The sequence below is a fragment of the Pseudopipra pipra genome, chromosome 8 (assembly GCF_036250125.1).
Source record: "Pseudopipra pipra isolate bDixPip1 chromosome 8, bDixPip1.hap1, whole genome shotgun sequence".
Lineage (NCBI taxonomy): Eukaryota > Metazoa > Chordata > Aves > Passeriformes > Pipridae > Pseudopipra > Pseudopipra pipra.
Window position 1 is genome coordinate 32,907,442 of NC_087556.1, and position 20,121 is coordinate 32,927,562.

General features: G+C 40.7%; 2 protein-coding genes across 3 annotated transcripts in view; one reads left to right on the top strand and one right to left on the bottom strand.

Annotated features, from left to right (window-relative positions):
* The window catches only part of INSYN2A (inhibitory synaptic factor 2A), a 42,634-nt gene extending 29,550 nt beyond the window's left edge, over window positions 1–13,084 (top strand). The window contains exons 3-4 of the mRNA XM_064663543.1: window positions 768–839; window positions 10,225–13,084. Coding sequence (XP_064519613.1) covers window positions 768–839; window positions 10,225–10,408 — 256 coding nt within the window. The 3' untranslated portion in view covers window positions 10,409–13,084. The remainder of the gene's footprint in view (window positions 1–767; window positions 840–10,224) is intronic.
* The window catches only part of DOCK1 (dedicator of cytokinesis 1), a 278,858-nt gene that overhangs the window by 176,472 nt on the left and 82,265 nt on the right, over window positions 1–20,121 (bottom strand). For both annotated transcript variants that reach the window (XM_064663542.1, XM_064663541.1), the window contains exons 26-27: window positions 19,498–19,625; window positions 17,920–18,015 (exon numbers count right to left, since the gene is read on the bottom strand). In XM_064663542.1, the coding sequence (XP_064519612.1) occupies window positions 17,920–18,015; window positions 19,498–19,625 (224 nt within the window). The remainder of the gene's footprint in view (window positions 1–17,919; window positions 18,016–19,497; window positions 19,626–20,121) is intronic.

The window sequence follows — 20,121 nt, forward strand, 5'->3', positions numbered from 1 at the left end:
TTAAAAACAACCATGGAGAAACTTTGCAGATACCTGTTTGTATTTAACAAACTGAAAATAACTTTAAAAGAGTCTAAATTTGTGATTTACAGAGAAATATCAAAGTACTTATGCATAAATACTGACTTAAGAATTTTCATTTTAAACTCGCCACGACATTCATGTTGACAGGTAACTGTTCTTTTTTATTTATTTATTTTAATGTGTAGAAAAAAAGCAGCTGCATACTTTAAAAACCCCTTTTTAATTAAAACTGACCAAATCAGAGACAATTACAGGTAAATGAGGAGTCACTGCTGTAAGAGACTTCAAACCAGAGCACGACAAAGCACAGCTGCAGGCTGGATGAGTACAGGAAATGTAATTGAAAAGGCATTTTCTTCCTTTTAAGACACAAACATCCCTAAAACAGACTTCACTGAGAGGTACAAAATTTCTATATATATCCTATTTTGCATTATTATATCCTATACATTCCTCCTAATATAATGCATTATGTGTTTTAATTTATTGCTCCATGCTAAGTTTGCTCAGTGTGAAAGTGGAGAAAATATTAATCCACCTCCAAAAAAATTAATTTCTTCATTGAAGCTGAATATACTGATTGTGGTCCTGGTTTCCTAAATGGCTTGATTTTCGTGTTCAATATTAAAATTTAAAAAAAAAAATCTTGAAGATCTGATTATTATGAAAAAAAAAATCATAGAAAACAAAAAAATATGTTAAAAGAAATTAGGTTTTAATGATTTCATGTTCTGCCTTTCCAGGCTTTCGTATCGGACTGGTCAGGACACGGCGAACTGCGACACATGCAGGAACAGTGCATGCATTATCTACAGGTAGGTTCAAAGAATATCAATATTCCCATTTTTTCCTGAGTGAAAGCCATGATTTAGTCACTAATGAAGGCTCAGTGGTTGGCCTTGATTTTTCGAATCAACACAACATAAATTTAACTTTGCCTAATTAATAAAATTCAAGTGTAAGTCTAAATTTTCAGATCAGAGATAGATGATCGTGGTCAGTGCTGCTGGAGCTCTGGGATGGGAGGGGCTACAAGGTGGGAGCTTCAAGATTTTGGGATATTTAGGATTTTCTGACCAACAACTCCAAATTTATTTTTGTACGCTTCTGTACACCAAATTTCTTTTTATAGCAGTAACAACTGGACTTGGGAAATCATTTGGAGAGAGGGAATGTACAACAAAGAGAATGAGATATGGGTTAAATCCAGAGAGTTTTAGCAGTAAAATCAGGGTTAGATGGGATATTGGGAAGGAATTGTTGGCTGTGAGGGTGGGGAGGCCCTGGTACAGGTTGCCCAGAGAAGCTGTGCCTGCCCCATCCCTGGAAGTGTCCAAGCCCAGGTTGGATTTGGAGCAACCTGGTGCAGTGAAAGGTGTCCCTGCCCATGGCAGGGGGTGGAATGAGATGGTCTTTAAGGTCCCTTCCAACCCAAACCACTCTGGGATTCCATGATTGTTACACACTGACACTCCTACCCAGGCCTTTTTTTGGCACGTCCTTGTATCACAGTGAAGGAATAACATGACACGAGGCCATCATGAGTCTGATGATGTGTCTCATACTGACAACTTAATTGTCCTTCTCCATTAGAGCCTTAAAAAACCAACTGAATGTTTTCCTGCATTGCAGGAAGGAGGAAAACAAACGTATCTCAGAGTGTGTCACAAAATCAGGTACCACAGCACAAATGAAAATGTGCAAACGTGACAATTCCATGGAGGTACAAACTGAAATGAAAGTACAAATGTTGCCCAGGACTGAAAAGTGTAGGATTTCCCCCCTCACTCCTTAGTTCTCTACTTAGTCTGGTTCAGACAGAAGAGCTGAAGGTATTTATTTAGGGAATGTCTCCTCACTGCACAGAAGTGAGGGGAAAAAAGGATGGAAACCCTCAGCTCCATCTTCCCAACCACAACAGAGTTCTGTGCAGGGGCAGGAACCAATTAATTTCTTTATTCCTCCTTTAAAGTCATGTTTAGAGGCATATAAATAAGCAAAGCCTCCCATGCCTCCCTTTTCCTGAGCAATTTCTGGCTCAGGGCAGCCTGGAGGTACAACCCAGCACAAATCCATCAGGGAATTATTCTTGTTTCATTAGCGAAACAAAATCCAATTAGAATTTTTTTTTTTCAAATCTTGACTTCTACGCAGTGGATTTCAAGTTAAAGAATAAAACCCTGAGGTTCCTTTGCTCCCTGCAAATGAAACGGCTCCAGAAAAGCAGATTTGAAGTGTTTCCCTAATGGGAGATGGTGGAAGAGGCAGGGCCAGCTCTCCATTCCCACCCCAACTGCCTTTGGAGTGGACATTTGCCTAAAGCCATGTTTGCAGGGCAGGTTTTAGCACAAAACAGCTCAGCTTTTTGCCAGTTTAGGAGAACAAGTGCTGCAGGCAAAAAAACCCTAAAAGCAGAGACATTGCAAAGCAGGGAACCACGAGAAAAGTGAATTACTGAGACAAGATAAGCAGCCAGAAGGGATAAAACAGGAATTCACTGATAAAACCAGCACTGAGACAGATTGTCTTGTAGGAACTTCTGCTCCTCCACAAATCAGCTACTCCCTGACACCTCAGAGTGCAGCAGTTCATTAGTGAGGATGTTAATTAAATCCACATGCACCTTTGCCAAGGGTTCACATGTCAAACACTGCACAGAGTCACCTGATTTCTCTTCAAGGCAAAAACACCTCTCAGGACCAAAAATTAAAGCTCAGCTTAAACTGTTCAAGGGGCAGTAAAACCTGGAGGAAACATCCCTGTCACACCAGGAGGTCCTTAGTCTTGAGCTCTTTTGCCCAATTAATACATAGGAAAGACTTAAATAAAAATATAACCAAAGCCTTGATTGCACAAAGCAATAATTTAAAGAGAAAACCTTCAGTTTGCCATAATTGACTGTGTAGGTTGTTTAAATATGGTCCAATTTTGAACGCTCTAACATTAAAAAAAAAAATTAGAGCTGTTTCAAATGTATATTTTTAAACTCCAGTGAAACAGTATCTTAGAGGAAGGATTAGGTTACCCAACTGCATCCTGCAGTGCCAGGTATAGCACAGGTGAGAAGGTGGAAATCCATGGAATTCAATTCTTCTCCCTCAAGATGAATTTTCAGAGTATTAATATAATGTAGCACAGAAGCCAGAGACAGTGTAGAAGGCAACAAAAAAAAGCCCTGTTGTACTTTATAGGGTTTTTAGCATCAAAACCATCAATACTGTTAGTAAAAATTCCTTTTGGTAATAGTTATTTTGCATGTTAAATTTAAATTTTTGCTAAGATTACAAATCTACTTTTACATTGTTTTCTCTTTATATTGAAAAGAATACATATTTCTTAGTATTAAAGAAAAAAAAAGGAAAACTTTCTCATTTGTCTTAATAAGTAGGAAACTGACAATCAAATATTAAACAGTATTAAAAAGAAAAGGTACCAAAGCCTGAAACTGTTTTAGAAATCAGGAAGAAAAGAAAAACATCCACATTTAGATACTCTATTTTCCTCAAAATTCTGCTTATTTCTGCAATATGTTCAGGAACTTGGAGCTCCAGACAGAGGAGTCACTGACATTTTCTTCCACTGCATCAGATGAGCCACAGACTTAAAACTGTCACTAAAATTATTCAGCATCGTGTCTTTGTAGTCATTTCCAGACTGTATTTAAAATAGGACCCAAAAATGTGATGAAATGCTAAAAACAACCAACCACTTTATCATTTTCCCCATCAGTATCAATATCTCATGACCCGAGGTCACAGAACAGTTTCAAAATCATCCTCTCCAAACACAAATGTCCACGTCTGTACTTCACAAACTAATGTTGATTCACCACTGACATTTTTAAAGTAAGTTTTATCAGGGCATATATTTCCAGGATAAAGTCAACTTAAATACAGAAATGAAGCAAAATCTTGCTATTAAGAAGAAACTGCATTATTATGCAGTCCCTGTATCAATCTGAAACACCCAAAACCCACGTGGACTCAAATCTCCCCAGCCTGGTTTATTCTGTAATTATCTTTTCCTGGAACTGTCCTTTCTGCTCCTGTTTAATTTCCCAGCCTGGGTGAATTTTAATCCTTGAGCAGAAATCTGGAGGAAAAAAGGGGGCTTCTTTGTAATATTTTGTGCAATATTCTTAGGCCTTTAGCAGGAATTACTTCTGTGAAGGAGCATCTTGGAGGATTCCTGCTGGATTTCCCTTTACTGGGAAAGGTCAGGAATACTCAGTAGCTTTTACAAGGCTACCTTGGCTTCTGGAAGGCAACTTTTAGGAGATCAAATCCCAACCAATTTCTGCCTATGGAGAACAAGAATTCAACTCTGCATTATTGTTCTTTGCAGGGGAGGAATCACCCCAAGTGGTACCAACCATTAACTCTGGCTGCTTTTTACTCCTTTGAAATGTTGATTTATGCTGCTGTATTTTTATTTGATATTAATCTAAGGTGGGTTCACATTATTCAACAGAAAATGTATTCTTAGAATCTATTAAATGCAATTCACTATAAAATCTGCAAGAGAAATCTGTTATAATAGAGGGATAAAGCTAAAAGTTAGCAAAGAGCCCACATGTAAAGGTTAGATATTTAATTTACTAATTATTAAAATTAATAAATATGGCCATACAAAGTGAACATAAGGCATCAATCCCTAAAATTGCAACAGTCTAATAAAATCAGGTGATTAAATGATTAGAATAGTCATTTTCATCACCTTTTTATTTCCTACCCACATTAATTAATTTATATGTTCTCATCTTATCTCTAGACTGCAAGATACTTAGTGGGAAAAATGGATCTTGGTGGCTTGTTAATGCTGGCAGGGCTTTGGATCCCAGGCTTTGGGGATTTTTGGGTTGCAACAGGAAATTTAATGTGCTGGAAAGTGCATTAAGGTAATTTCCAAGTGATTAGTGCTTATCTGGATCCTGTTTTTCCAAGATGTGGCACGAACTAATGCCATGTCATCCAATTACCGTGACCCAGGAAGAGACAGGATGAAATTCTTTAATTCCTGCTTCACCTATTCGACCTAAATTCAAAGGGTTCAGCTGCTCTATAAATGCTTGGAGGATTTGGGCTTAACATTGGAAACTGCAGGATAAAGAGGTGAACTGAAGGGGTGTCACCTGAAATGAGAGCAGAGGGAAGGGCTGCCTGGAGCCTTCCCAGGCTCCAGCCTTGGAGGTGACAACAGACAAGTGGAGGAAGGACATGGAGCTGCTGGAGAGAGTCCAGAGGAGGCACCACGATGATGAGAGGGCTGGAGCAGCTCTGCTGGGAGGAAAGGCTGAGAGAGCTGGGATTGATCAGCCTGGACAAGAGAAGCTTTGGGGTGACCTGACTCTGACCTTCCAGGACCTGAAGGAGCCCTCAGGAAAGAAGGAGAAAAACTATTTACAAGGGTCTGGAGTGACAGGACAAGGGGGATGGCTTCAAACTAACAGAGCAGGTTTAGAGAAATCCTTCCCTGTGAGGGTGGGGAGGCCCTGGCACAGGTTGCCCAGAGAAGCTGTGGCTGCCCCATCCCTGGAAGTGCCCAAGGCCAGATTGGACAGGGCTTGGAGCCACCTGGGCTGGTGGAAGGTGTCCCTGCCCATGGCAGGGGGTGGAACTTGATGGGCTGTAAGGTCCCTTCCAACACAAACCATTCTGGGATTCTATGATTCCCTGATCAAACCCTCGGCAACCGAATCCTGAATCTGAATCCCTCTGATTCAGCAATCCTGCAGTACCCAACAGATCATCAGCATCTCACAGTCTTAAAAGGATTCATGACAATAATGTGTGACTGTGCTAGAAAATAAGAAAACCCATTCCTACCTCTGAGCCTATTGCTTGATCCCCTCCCACAGTCCATCTGCTTAATCCCAATGGTTATCACTCCTCAAACTCTGCTTTCAATCCCTCATAAAGCAACTAAATTAGCAAAGGTTCACTGCTGCCTGCATGCAAAAAATAAATTAACTAAGTACTCAAAATAGTTAAAGAAACAAAGCCAAATCCAGAAAGTCCACATCAATTCCTCAGGTCCCTGACAGAAGAGCTGGAGAGGGATTTTGGACAAGACATGGAGTGACAGGACAAGGGGGAATGGCTTCCCACTGCCAGAGGGCAGGGATAGATGGGATATTGGGAAGGAATTCTTGGCTGTGAGGGTGGGGAGGCCCTGGCACAGGTTGCCCAGAGAAGCTGTGGCTGCCCCTGGATCCCTGGAAGTGTCCAAGGCCAGGTTGGACAGGGCTTGGAGCAACCTGGGCTAGTGGAAGGTGTCCCTGCCCATGGCAGGGGGTGAACTGGATGAGCTTTTAAGATCCCTCCCAACCCAAACCATTCTTACTGTGAAGGGATTACAGACATCTTAATTACAAAGCTCTTCCTGGTGTATAATGAGCACATCAAAATTAAATTCTCAAAGAGCTGTTATTTGGTTTTACTTGGCCAACTTTTCATAGGAAAGACTTTGATAGAAATACCAATATACAGGCAACTGCCCTAAAATGCAAAGTTCTGGCTGTAAACCGTGTAAGTACAGAGTTATTGTGGGGAGAAAAGCCAGAAAACCAAAGTATTTATCAGAGATAGAATTTTCCTGTTTATAGTTGTTCACAAAACCAGCTCATCGCTCTGCACTGGAGGAAGAATTTGAGACAGGCATTGAACGTGGAAAAACCCTGACCCAGTGTTCCAAATTTAACAATAGTGTAATTAAGAGAAGCTTTAGGATGTCCTGCTCAGGTGTGTGAGGCCAAGGTTTGTGCTGCTGGCATTATATAATGGATTTATCTCTTGTTTCTGTCAGGCTTCTTCACAATTGTCAGGCTCTTGAAAAATATTATTATATTATCTAGGAAAAAATGCTTCTGAAGCAAATAATTCTCACCTCCATGTGTAACAGCAGAAGAACACGGAGTCCTGGATAATTAAGTTAATGGAGTTATTACAGGGAGGCTTATGGGACAAAACCCAAGTTTGAAAATGAAAAGAGGCACATGGCACAGAGGATATTTCAGGAAAAGGTCATTTGGAGGGAGGATACCTATAGATACTGAGGGACAGAAATAGCACTGAGCAAAACAGGATGTCAGAGCTGTGACAGGTGACAAAATCAAATTTAGGAGTGAAAGACCTGGAAAGATCTTCAGCTCTATAACAAAACTATCAATAATTCCTACAAATATGGAATTCTTGCTGAATTTAATCCATGCAAGTGCTCAAGGCCAGGTTGGACAGGGCTCAGAGCAACCTGGGCTAGTGGAAGGTGTCCCTGCCCATGGAATGAGATGATCCTGAAGGTCCCTTCCAAGCCAAACCAGTCTGGGATTCACCAAACCAGTCTGGAATTCTGTGACTGAAGACTGATGGCGATTAATGTTTGATATCAAGAGTAAAAATAAAGTGAGCTATAGCTAATTTAGAAGGATACTTTAAAAAAATTAAAGAATAAGTAGTTCTTTAATTTTTAAAGAAATTTTAAGAAAAATTAAATAATAAGAAGAAAAGTAAAGAACTGTCTTGTTACTGCAGCATAAACAGGTATAAACTGAAACCTAAGTTTTCAAGCACACAGATTATTTGCCTGAAGGGAACTGGTCCATTAAAACACCTCTAAAGCTGGATAAACTGATCTTGAGAGACACCAATCAATTATTCTGCAAAATTTACACTTCCAAATGCTGAAATAAAACGGATGTTTTTCATGCAGCCTCTTTATACCCTTCAGAAGCAAAATATTTCATTTGGATGTGAAAGGCTGAAAGCCTGAGCTGAAAATGGCAATAACATGGGGTTTGTCAGATGGTCTGGAACTAAGATGCTTTTTTTCTCTTGAGGTCTGTCTTTAATAGAAATTGGTTATGTAAAAAGTTACTCTGTTCAGCAAAGGGTTTTTATAACAATTTCTCTCTCGCAGCAATTTCCAGCAGCTCTTAAGAGCTCCCCTGCAAGAATAACTCTTGAAAGAAGTCAAAATGAACTCTGGCAATGCCAGAGCTGAAAAGGCCTTTTTTTTCCCCAAAAAAATTTATCCTGAGAAACAAACCAGCCAAATGCTGCCCTTTAAATGAGATTTAGAGAGCTCTTAGAAGAGCATCCCCTTCCTTCTGAGATTTCCTTGCTGTGTCACCAACAGCATTTTTGTGCTGGGACATTCCCCATGGACTGATCTCCCCATCTCCCCACTGAATTAATGCTGCACTTCTCTAAAATCTGCTTTTTGCCAGCTAAAGTGCACACAGGAATGTGTTATCAGTGAAGACAACACTGTTCTTTCATCAGCAAGGAGGGATATTAATCAGGAGGGTCAGAATGTGCTTCTGCAGGAACACAATGCCCAACAGCTGCCTCCTGCAAAGTCAAGATTCTCCACTTCCAGCACAGAGCTGGGAATTTTTAAATTATCCTCTTTGATTTCAAATGGCTTTTTAGTCACTAAAAACATAATGCTGGGCAAAATACTTTCTATATTTGAACTCTTACCTAATGTATCTCTCTTCTCTGCTGTTACAAGGTTTATCCAAATAACTCCACATCACTAAAATGCTGACACTTTTGCTAGGGATGGATTGAACAGTTAAACCAGGCACCAAACTAGGCACAGGCTGATGCAAAACCAACCAAACACTAAACTAGGCACAGCCAGATGCAAAAAGCCCTCACACCCTTCCAGCATCCTTTTCTTTGGCTTCCCTGGAACTCCTTCCAGACAGACTCATCAGGTCTTAATAAAACCAAGCACAAAATTGTCCTTATCCTTCTCCCAGCATCTTTGACTCCTTCTCCTCCACCCTAAGAGGAAAATAAGCCCTGCCTAAGTCAGCAGATGGTATTAGAGGATATTCAGTTTACAAAGGCTGTGCACCAACATTGCCCATGGATTTCCTCTGAAATGGCTTTAGGTGTTCTGTACCAGATCCTTACTCTTTAGGCCAGACAGGGGTAGTAGTAACAAATCTTTTAAAATCTCTTTTTGGACCTTGTGCTCCACTGGGAGCACAAGGCCTGGGGAAGCAGATCTCACCTCTCCAGTGGGTTGTGCCCAGCAAGGAAGGGCAGAAACAGCTCAGAAAACACATTTAATACTAATTCAAAGTGAATTTAAGTCCAGGAACAACAATTTCACATTAATGATGAAGGCAGCCAGTGCAAGGCCAAGGACCCCTCAGCTGTGGAGGTGGACAGGGAACCTCTCAAGTGCCCAACAGCCACAAACTGCTACATTTAAAATATCCAGCAAAAGGCAGGGAGGAAATAAATGAACCCTACTGTCTAAATTCCCTGAATTTCACCCTTTTCAATCCATCCTCTGATATCCAGGGCCCTCCTGCAATGGGGTTGGACTAGAGGACTTTTAAAGGTCCCTTCCAGCCCAAAATATTCTGTAATGTGATGCACAAGATGGGAAAAGCCTCAGTGCACAAACCAACCAAAACCATCAAGTTCCAGGATATTTCTGAGGGGTCCAAATTCCATTTCCATCATCAGACAGGATTTTTCCTGAATTTTATAACATGTTTCTTTTGATTTATAAGGTTAACTCAAAGCCCTCTGTAGCATCCTGGTGGAATGGGGATTGTAATTTCATCTTGATTATGGTTCTTAATTGCTGACAGGATTTTGTAGCCAACACAGTGTTTAGAATTCAGGAGGGGAATTTTAGAGCCTCAGCCTATTTTTTAAATGCAAGGCTGCTCTGCAAGAGAATTGCTTTTTAATTTATTTATTTATTCTCCCACACATGTATATGACTCTATACATGACAGTAGCTTGGTGATATTTGGTTTAATTTACTGAAATTAATCTATTTCAGGGTAAAACTGGCAAGAAATACATCAAGTAAAGAAACTGCCCAATTGTTTATGGCCAACCAGTCAGCTTTTCCAAAAGCACAAGGATGCAGTGCCTGGCTGGCTGCTCCCAGGGCACCCAGACAGGAGGGAAAACCAAGCCTGGAAGCCCTCAAAGATCATTCCTCCACAGCAGGAATTGTTCCTCCCATAATCCTCAAGGCCCTCCTAACCCGCAGGAAAGGCTGAACAATCTCATTCCCACTTTTCTTTTGCACAATGTCCTTTTTTTGACCCTTCTCTTAAACATTTATTTTTTACTCCAATTTCTAAATTAAACACTTGGATGCTGGGTTAATTGAAATACTTTTATCATCACAATTAATAACTGCTTTTTTCCTTCTCATTTCTAGCGTGGAATTGGATTTTAAACAGCAAGAAGACAAACTACAGCCAGTTTTGAGAAAACTTCATCCCATTGAGGAAACTCAGGTTGCACCTTTGCCTTATTCTCAGGAGAGCTACTCCTCTACTCCCAAGCAAAAATCCAAAACTGAATCAAAAAAGCATGGAAGATGGAAACTCTGGTTCCTTTAACCCAAGTGTGGAGTTCAAGGCCTTCTCTGAAAAATATTTGGAGTTCTATCCATCATCTCTGACAGGCTCGTGGTGGATCAAGGAGGGTTCCTGGCCAACGGCAGCGCCCAGTTCTCACCGTATGTACCAAAAAGGCCTTTGTACCTTTGGACTCACCGGAGCAAGGGGGCAGGGAACACCTTGCCCACTTTTATTTGCAGTTTGCCAATGTGGGATGTAAAACCTGAATGGAAATTTGGACAGAGATGGAAAGCAAAACTATTTCCCCCTCCTCAGATCTGAAAGCATCACGTTCTAACCTGTTAAACCGTAGGCTCCTCCCGTCCGCTCCGAAACATCACCTTGTTTTAAAGCCTTCTGGGGGGTAGGTGGGAAGAACAAAAAACAAGCAAGCCTTATGTTTGCAGTGGTGTCAGTTTTACAGATCCATGTTGATTGGGGAGTGCAGTTTTCAGCACAGAAATCCTGGACAAAGCACAATTTTTCCCGCGGCCCGAGGCCACGACGGCCCCGAGCCCTGACTGTGTGTTCCTGCCTTCACGCGACGTAGACTCCAACCAAGCTCTCACATTTCCACACCATCTCTGATTTAGCTGTGTCCTCATCACCAGAACAACCAGTTGGTTGCTCATCTCCAGAAACTTCCCAAAATCAGGACAGGCCTTTAACCAACACCAAGCTCACAGGGTCAAGGCTACAGGACAATCTCGATGTCACTTTTGGTACCCAAAAGGTCTAAACGACACGTTCTGGCACAGGAAACCAAACCCAACCCCACAAACAGAACAAGCATAATCTGGATTGTTGGCATTTGCCATAATTTAGTATTTTTTGTAACAGTCTTTGGAAAACCTCTCCACTATTGCAGAAGGCACCAGGAAATTTCTAGTCTGCAGCACGTGACGAAACCTGCTTGGAAAGGAGCTGGAATTTTAAATGCTGTTTATTTACTAAGCTTCTCAGATGGGTTCCCCAACTTATTATAATTTATATCTCGATCTATTAATTGTACTTGCTAATTGATACACACTTAGGGGAGAGATGTGAAGCAGTTTTTTTTTTTTCCTAATATTATTTTGGTTTTCCTTTTTTAAATGGCACTTTAAATTTCGCTCTGACTTATAAACTGCAGCATTTTCCTTTAAGTGTTTGTTACTGTCATTAAACTTGCATCTAAAATGACCATGGGTGGAAAAATTCCTCATGTTAGAAGGGGCCAGCGAGTGGGAATCTTGCTGTCTTTTGTTCTGGGGGATTTTTTTAAGGATTTCAGATAACTTGAGCGTCATGTGACAAACTGGGGTTTGGAATTGCATCACCTGCAGCAGCTTTAAGGTACCAATTCCTCAGCCTTTAGGTGGAAGAAATGTGATCTTTAGCTTGCACACACTAAAAGTGCTGGAAGGGTTTTCCTTGGCACTATTTTTCCTCTTAGCTCAGCAGCCAATCCATTACTACAAGGAAAATGGAGGAAAATAACTAGGTTGTTTTTTTCCCCCCAAAAGAGCAAGAAAAGGAAGTTAAATTGGGAATGCAGGTGATGTCCATGGCCAGCCCAAAATTAATTTCAGTCTGTTTTCATGGAATAAAGGCACCTTTGCAGTAAAACTTCAAGAGGGCTACGAGTTCTTGCACAGAAACAAGTATCCTGGAATCCTTTGGTGGAAGCTGAAGGATTAGGAAGGTGATCCTGTGTACCAGGAAGGAAGTGCCATTGTTTCACATGGGGAAAAAAAAAATGTGTTTCACGTATTTTATATTGTTTTTAATTAAAAATATAGAACTGTTTACATGACAGCCCACCTGACATGGTTCAGAATATTTCCAAACTAAAAAATACTATTTTGTTTTCCCTAAGGTGAAAGAAATCTCAAATATAGACAGAACAAGGAACACACAGCAGTATCCAGTATTATTTTAAAATAATGTTAATAATTCATGAACTCTTCCGTGCTCACATGCCTAGTGTTGGGTTTTTTAAAGAAACTAAACCATCTCTCCGTGGCAATCAGTTCCAAAATCCTTGTAGTGTCACCACCTCAGTAGCTTTGCCCATGAAGCTGTTTGTGTGTGACACCAAACCTGTTTCCGTGTGGTTATTGATTCATCCAGAGCTTCTGGAATCCCGGAAAACAAGAGAGGGAACGACAGACTGGTGAAACAAAGAGCTGAAAGGGAACGTTCTCATGGCGTGTTCTGTCCATGTCCAGGCTATTTTCTTAAAGAAGTTGCAAATTTTTAATTTTTTACATTTTTTTAAAAACTGGGAAAAGCAAACATCCATCGAGTCTGGCTTCCCACCCGGCATCTCGTGTCCTCTCCTACCCTCCCATGTAATTTGTAATAAAATGTTTTTGCAAGTGTGTAAAATGTATCATATTGTATTGCCTTTAGAATCACTCAGGCTCAGGTTAGATAGACACCAAGAGAAAAAAAACAAACAAACCCAACCCTAATTCTTTAGAGCTTTTAGTTAAATGTGACTGACCAGGCTGTTTTCACCCTCCTGTAGAAGATCTCTGAGGTTATGACAAGGAAAATGCGTTTTTACTTTCAGTGTGGCTTTGCTGCATTCACTGACAGCCCCCTGCACTTCATACACTGATTTTCTATCTGCACTTCTCCCATTTCCTGCTTCAAAATACTTTTTAGCCAATAAATACTGCAGTGATTTTATATCCCTTGCGATTTGAGTCCATAATTTCCACGAAGCCACAATTCCATCCTTTGGTTCAGAACTCTGAGGAAACACCATCCCTGTGAGTAGCCCTTGGTTTCTTAAAGATTAAAAATCACTGTAAAAAATAGTTTAAAAAAAAAATCAGGATAAACTGAAAAAAATCATGATTAAAACTGGAAAATCCTACTGTGGGTACAGAGTGTTTGCTTTTTCTTGCCTGAGAAGCAAAACCACCATCCCTGCCTTTAATCTCACTTGATGTTTTAAAGGTTAATTACTTTTTCAAATCAAATAGGGTCATTTTTCACGGACTTTCCAATCTGCTGTTAGATTATCCCAGTTCTTTAGGATCTGGGTAGCAGCACACATTATATATATGGAATTTAACTGGACTGCCACTGAAAATCCACCAACACAAGAGAATGAAAGGAACGGCATGAAAAATTGTCATATTTCAGCAACCACAAAATACATCTGTGGTTCATTAAAATAAGGGGAGAGCTACAAATTTGCTGGCCATTTGATTAGGAGGATGCAGCTTCTTCCCATAAATGTTGGTAGGGAATGGTCCCTATCCATCCCTGCATGGTGATGGTTTGACAACACAAAAAAAATCCCACTTCACCTGCTGTGAAATTTAGTTTGCAGGATGTAATTTCAAATGATTTTGAAAGAGAAGAAAAAACATGTGATTCAATAAAACAAAGTATTTTCACATTGAAGAATTCCAGTGAAGAAAATGAAGCTGTCATCAACATTTTGGAATCCATTAACCCTAAACTAGACAGATTATAAGGCACAGAAAGATAATTTACAAACAGCTTCAACTCCTAAATAACTGTTAGCCTCAGAACTCTCTCCTGTGACTCTCAATAATAAATATTTTATACAGATTTGCTCTTGTATTTTACTGCCTTTCAGAAAGGCCTCCAGCCTAGAAGGTGCCAAGAGATGGACAATTCACCACTGTCCTGGATTGACTGATTATTTGTCCTTAAGTTGCTTCCCATCAGAGCCACACTCTCTACTTTACTCCTGCCTCCAGCCCCTCCTCCCTGTGACCCGTGTCACCTGCATCCCACAGAGCTTCACTAGCACCAAGGGCCACCTCTACATCTCCTGCACATGGACCTCAGATGGCTTCTGCATCTCACCACAAATCCCTTTCTTTATTTGCTGATGACTTCTGCATCATTTCTGTCCTGGTTTCACCACATCCTTGTCCTCAAGCATAGAGTGGGGAAAGAAGTGACATGGGAAACACTCCACCCATCAGCAAAGCCATCAAGGCCTCTCCTGTCCACTGCTTCCTAGTCACACATCCCAAGAATATCCAAAATAGGATTTTTTGCCCTGATCTCAGCAGGTTTTCACACTGACTTTGTTCCCCACAGACCACTACGTGTTCAGAGCCTGTTCTTCAGGACAGATTGTTGGGAGTTAAAATCCCAGCTTGCTCTGGGGAATTGAATCACAGAACCATGGAATGGTTTGGGTTGGGAGGGACCTTAAAGATCATCCAGTCCCACCCTCTGCCATGGGCAGGGACACCTTCCATTAGACCAGGTTGCTCCAACCTGGCCTTGGACACTTCCAGGGATGAGGAGTCCACAACCTCTCTGAGCCCTCTTTGCTCTTACATCTACAAGCTACATTTTTTTCTGTATCAAAATGGAATTTGATTTGTTCCATCATACAAAGGAATCAAGACTCTATTCACTATGATCACTGCATAGATCTGCCAACTGAAAGTATCTTCCAAAAATTACACAGAGGAATCCAAAAACCCCACCTGGACATCACAGGATCACAGAATCACAAGTTGGAGGAGACCTCCAAAGGCCATCTCATTCCAATGCTCTGCCATGGGACACCTTCCACTAGACCAGGAAATTCCCTTTTTAAAATTAAATTGTTCAGGAACTACCTTGGTTTTCTTGGCTTTGTAAATGAAGCACATTCCAAGCTGCTGAGCACGAGGAGGATTCCCTTTGGACCCACCATGGTGGCCGGTTAGCCCTGATTTATTGAAGGAGGACAACTGTTGCCTCACGCTGAAGAATGCTGGAACCCAACATTCTTCAGAAAAGGTAAGGAAAGGGATGGTTTAAAATCATCCTTCCAGAGGCTCAAGGATCTTGGCTCAATTTACTTTTTCTTCAGGCAACATGTCCTTCAGCAAGAAAGACGTGATTTTGTTCAAGGTGACTTCTCACTGTGCCAGGAGCAGGAGCAGCTCGAGGCAGGAGCAAAATTAACCTCAAACAGGCAGCTTTGAGCAGCAACCTTGCAGGAGACAGCTCAGCACCCACAGCCTGCATCCTGCTCCTCCCTCCACCAATAATATAATAAATACATATATAATAAATATAAAATAACAAAGAACCTTCTGCTCAGCAAACGGATCAAGTAAAAACCACCACCGAGGCTTCCACAGGGAAAAAAAAAGAATCTAAAGCAATGAGGACTAAAAATTCTCTTGCTACCAAAATTATGGTCAAATCAGATTTCAAACTATCAATTATACTCTGTTTTATTTGATATATAGTTCTTCTCCTTGCATCTGGTCTATATTATTTCAAGGTAATTCTCTTTTGAAGGTATATGAAAAAAACAACTTATTTTATGTAGGAACTTACATTCAAGGATTCCAAAAAACAAATGTGCAAGGTCAAAGGAAACTGTTGGAGAATCTTCCAGTTCAACACTCTAAAAAAGGCACCTCCTGTCATCAAACATTTTCACTTGAGCACTTAAATTCTTGACATTCCTCCACTGCTCATAAACTGGATTATGCAACATCAGGTTTGGGATAAAGATGGTATCACTGAGGATGTTTCCAAGGAGAAAAGATGCAGTTTTAGGACACCAATACAATTAAATTCATAGAATAAACAAATTGTTATGTCCTGTATTTTACTTCTTTTTAAAAAGTTATCATTACTTATACTTTGTCTCTAAGATCCTTTACTTTTAGAATTCCTTCCTCTTACTCTTCCTGGATGGTTAATTCTCTACTATAAGTTCCAGGTAAAAGTCAAAAAAGAAAAGTCAGTGCATCATTTCAACCCAAATCTGATCCAAGGGAAGTCAGGTTATGCTTCCTAATTATGATTATTATACATTTTGCTCTCCCTGCTTTGCTGACACCACAAAAATAAGTTGTTACTGGCTACTCACAGGGGCCTCCTTTCAGCAACAGGCTGAATGTTAAGTTAGGAGTAAGTACTCATTGAAAGTACCCTTCCTGTTAGTCCTCATTAACTAATTACAGAGCCTGCAGATGGAGGGACTCCAGGCTGTGCTCATGAGCACCAGGGATATTTTTAATACAAATGTACTTAATTAAAACACAAACAGAAGTTTTCAGATCTAATGTGATAACTGTAAAAGGCATAATTAACATTTTTGAATGCCATTTGAATCATGTTCATCAAACCAATAATTAATTCACATTCTAAGTGAAGCTGAAGAAGTTAAAATAACATACACGTCTTTCGACTTCCTTTCCCTGTTACTGAATCCCAGCACTGGAATATTCTGTAAGAATGATCTACTTGGAACCATTTGCCCAGAGAGGTTTTGGATTCTTAATCCCTGGAAGTGTCCAAGGCCAGGTTGGACGGGGCTTGGAGCAACCTGGGCTAGTGGAAGGTGTCCCTGCCCATGGCAGGGGGTGAATGAGATGAGTTATAAGATCCCTTCCAACCCAAACCATTGTAGGATTCTATGATTTCCTGCTCCAGCAATGGATCTGCTGACCCATTATCTCTTCCTTAAAACAAAAACTGTTGTTGGAAACTGAAGTGATAAAAGTGGAAGACCAAAAATAAGTCAGTGGATGATGAACAAAATTAAGCTGCAGCATCTTTGCCAACACAAGCACCACCATGTGCCAAGCAGAGAGGCAGCAACAGGTAAGTGAGAGGTGCTGAGGACACAGAGCCTTCTTAAAAGTCACATATCACTGTGTGCAATTACACAGAGAATTTAAAGTGGAAGGGAAAGGGGAGATCAAAAAAACAAGTTGCTAAAGGACTCAGATCTGACTAACAATGAACCCCTTTTTAAGAAAGAAATCAGGGTATTGAACCAAACCAGACCAAACTGGTGCAGAACAGAGGGACAAGGGCTCAGACAGATCACAGATCTGGGCCACTTGGACCAGTTTCCTACATGTATCACTTGCCAGATGCAGACACCAACAAAAGAATACAAGATAAAGGGAAATACACAATGACACCCCCCAAAACACACAGTGACACTCCCAAACCCACACTTAGATCTGCCCCTATTTTAGATATCAATAGGCCTCACTATCCTATTCATTATTTAGACCAATATTAATTAATGAACAGTTGAAAAATTCAAGTGTCAGGCTTTAAAGTCACAGTGGTAAGACAACAATGTGACTGGTATCAGTCCTTCCTGTAGGTATTCAGAACATCATAATTCAGGGCTCTATTCTTCAATAATTTGAATACCATCAGCTTAATTATCTCAGTCAAAAAAGGCAAGTAAGTGCTTGTAAAGTAGTAACAAACAGCCAAGTCTCTCATTTCCACCCTTCTCAGCTGACTAATTACCAACCATCCATCATCTAGGTGAACACAGATATCTCAGATCTGGCTCATCACCTGCCCACAGATACTTTTCAAGTCTTTTTTTTCTCCCCGGCAAAATGAGCAGCCAGTGTTTTCCAGCTTCCCAAGCACACAGACAGTTACAGGAGGTTTTGATTGCTTTGGGTCAGCTGGGATTTAAATCCTATTACAGGCAGGTTCCCAAAGATGTGACAGAGGTATTTAAGTTTCCATCAGGAGACACTTACAATGAGCTCGGAATCACGTCCCATGGAAATAACTGTTCTGTTCACTGTTCTCAGTAGGTTCTCCATGATTATCTGGACATGTCTCTGGGTTGGCCCCTAAGGAAAGAGAATAAATTAGTGGAAACTACATAACAACAGACACCAACACAACTGAACTTTAAATCCACCTGTCCTGTGAAAATTAATCAAAACATCACTTGCTGTTGATCAAAAGCAGAAAATTAAGTCTCCCACTTCAACAAAGTCTATTTTATTAACACATGTTACTGATAAATTAACATGTACTGGTACAATTTCAATGAAAAGCAACTCTCTGGAAATACAGTTACCTATTAATTTTCTTTTCCCCAAGTCCTTTTTCCAACATCAAAACCCCCCAGGCATTACCAAATCAGGAGGGGGCTGTTCTGCAACAGCTCAATTAAAAGAGAAAAGCAAAGCAAAACTTTCATTAAGGAACTGCCCATTTCAGTCAGTTGTTTCAAATTAGTATTTCTGTATTAGGAGCAATCCACCACTATTTTTGAAAGAGTTGAAAATGAAATATTTACTGCAACAGGTATTAAGGACAAGCCCAGAAACCCTGTGAAGAGTGATGGGCAAAACTCAAAGTCAAAAACACAACAAGGAGAAAGAAACAGATGAGCTTTGCTCCCATCTTTTATTTTATATATGAAAAATGTATTTGAAGACTGATCCCTCACCACTACAAATATACACAGGTACTGGTCCTGGAGCCAGGAACAGCCTGGGAGATGGTGAAGCTGTAGGTGAGGTCCCACCATGGAGAGAAATGCAGCCAACAAAGAATGACAGGAGCAGCCAAGCTGCCAAAACCAAATTCCTTTGTAAAACAACCCCCTCTCTGAAGCAGTCACACAGAGCTACTTTTAAAAAAGCAACAAAATCAGAGCAATCCCAAAAACCACTGTTAAATAAGATGCCAGATATGATGTGAGTGGCTGACCCCCGAGGTCCTTTCCAACTGAATTAGTGTATGATTCCACACAGGAATGAAGGCTCAGGCAGCAGAAGCAGCCCAAATTTTAAGAGAGCATCAAATCACTGCAGCTCTCCAGCAAAGCACTGATATTTGTATGTTAGCTGAAGTCAAGAGAAGGCAAAAAAAGGGACTATTATGCAAAAAAAGGGACTTTTACACATGCTGCATGTCTGTGTACCTTGTCAGGAACAATACATCTCAAAGCACATTTCCCAAAATGCTCATGGGGGAACACAAAAACAAAACACCAAAACAAAATGTTTTCCACCTGGCAGAGGCCACACACCACGTAAGGGGAAGGTTGAACTCCTAAAAATATCTATTTGCTCACTAACTAACCAGAAAAGCTGTACTGGATGCGCCTCAGAAACAGTCAGTGCTGTATTGGATGTGTTGTGTGAGGTGTCACACTGCACATCCTCATCCCTAGATACATAACAGAGCTAGAAGAGACTGTTTGAGGGGGGTTATATTTAAAATATAAAAATAAAATCCAAGTCATCAGGAGTTACCTGCTCAATTATCTTACTGAGATCACTGAAGTGCTGATCATCACACAACTGTGCAATACTCACCACGTCTTTCTTGTACAGCACTTCCAGGATGTTACTCAGCAACTGGCAACAAGCCTCCAAATCTTCTTGTCTTTCCAAGTGATACTTGAGCTGGTCTGTCATGGTTGGCAGCAAGATTTCCCTGCAGTCTGCACACAAAACAGGAGGTTACATACACAGCTTTCTGTAACTCCAGAGAGCTGCCTAAACGTCCTTCAGTGCTTATGTAAGATACAAAAATCAGGAAAAAGAAGGTAAATTCCAGATTTCCAGCCACCTGCTTTTCAACCAAAACCTCCACCTTAGAAACTTCTGCCTCTGAACTCCTCCAGACTTTGACCACTCACTCCTATCCACAAAATATCCCCTTCCCTGCTCACGTACTCAGATTGTTCTTACATACCAGGAATCACCAGGTCTAAATTAATTACTAATTACCATATAAATGTCAACCCAAGGAATGGCCAAGCTGCTTCAGTGATCTCAACCTGGTACCTCTGCATTTGTAAAGCCTCAGTCTAAGCTGTTCCCTTAGTCTTGGACTGCCATGGAAAAACAAAAAGAGCAGATTAAGCAAAACTCCACAGAGCAGGGGAGGGGAAGGGGAGAGGAAGAACCTCCATGTCCTGTTGCACAGAACATGCC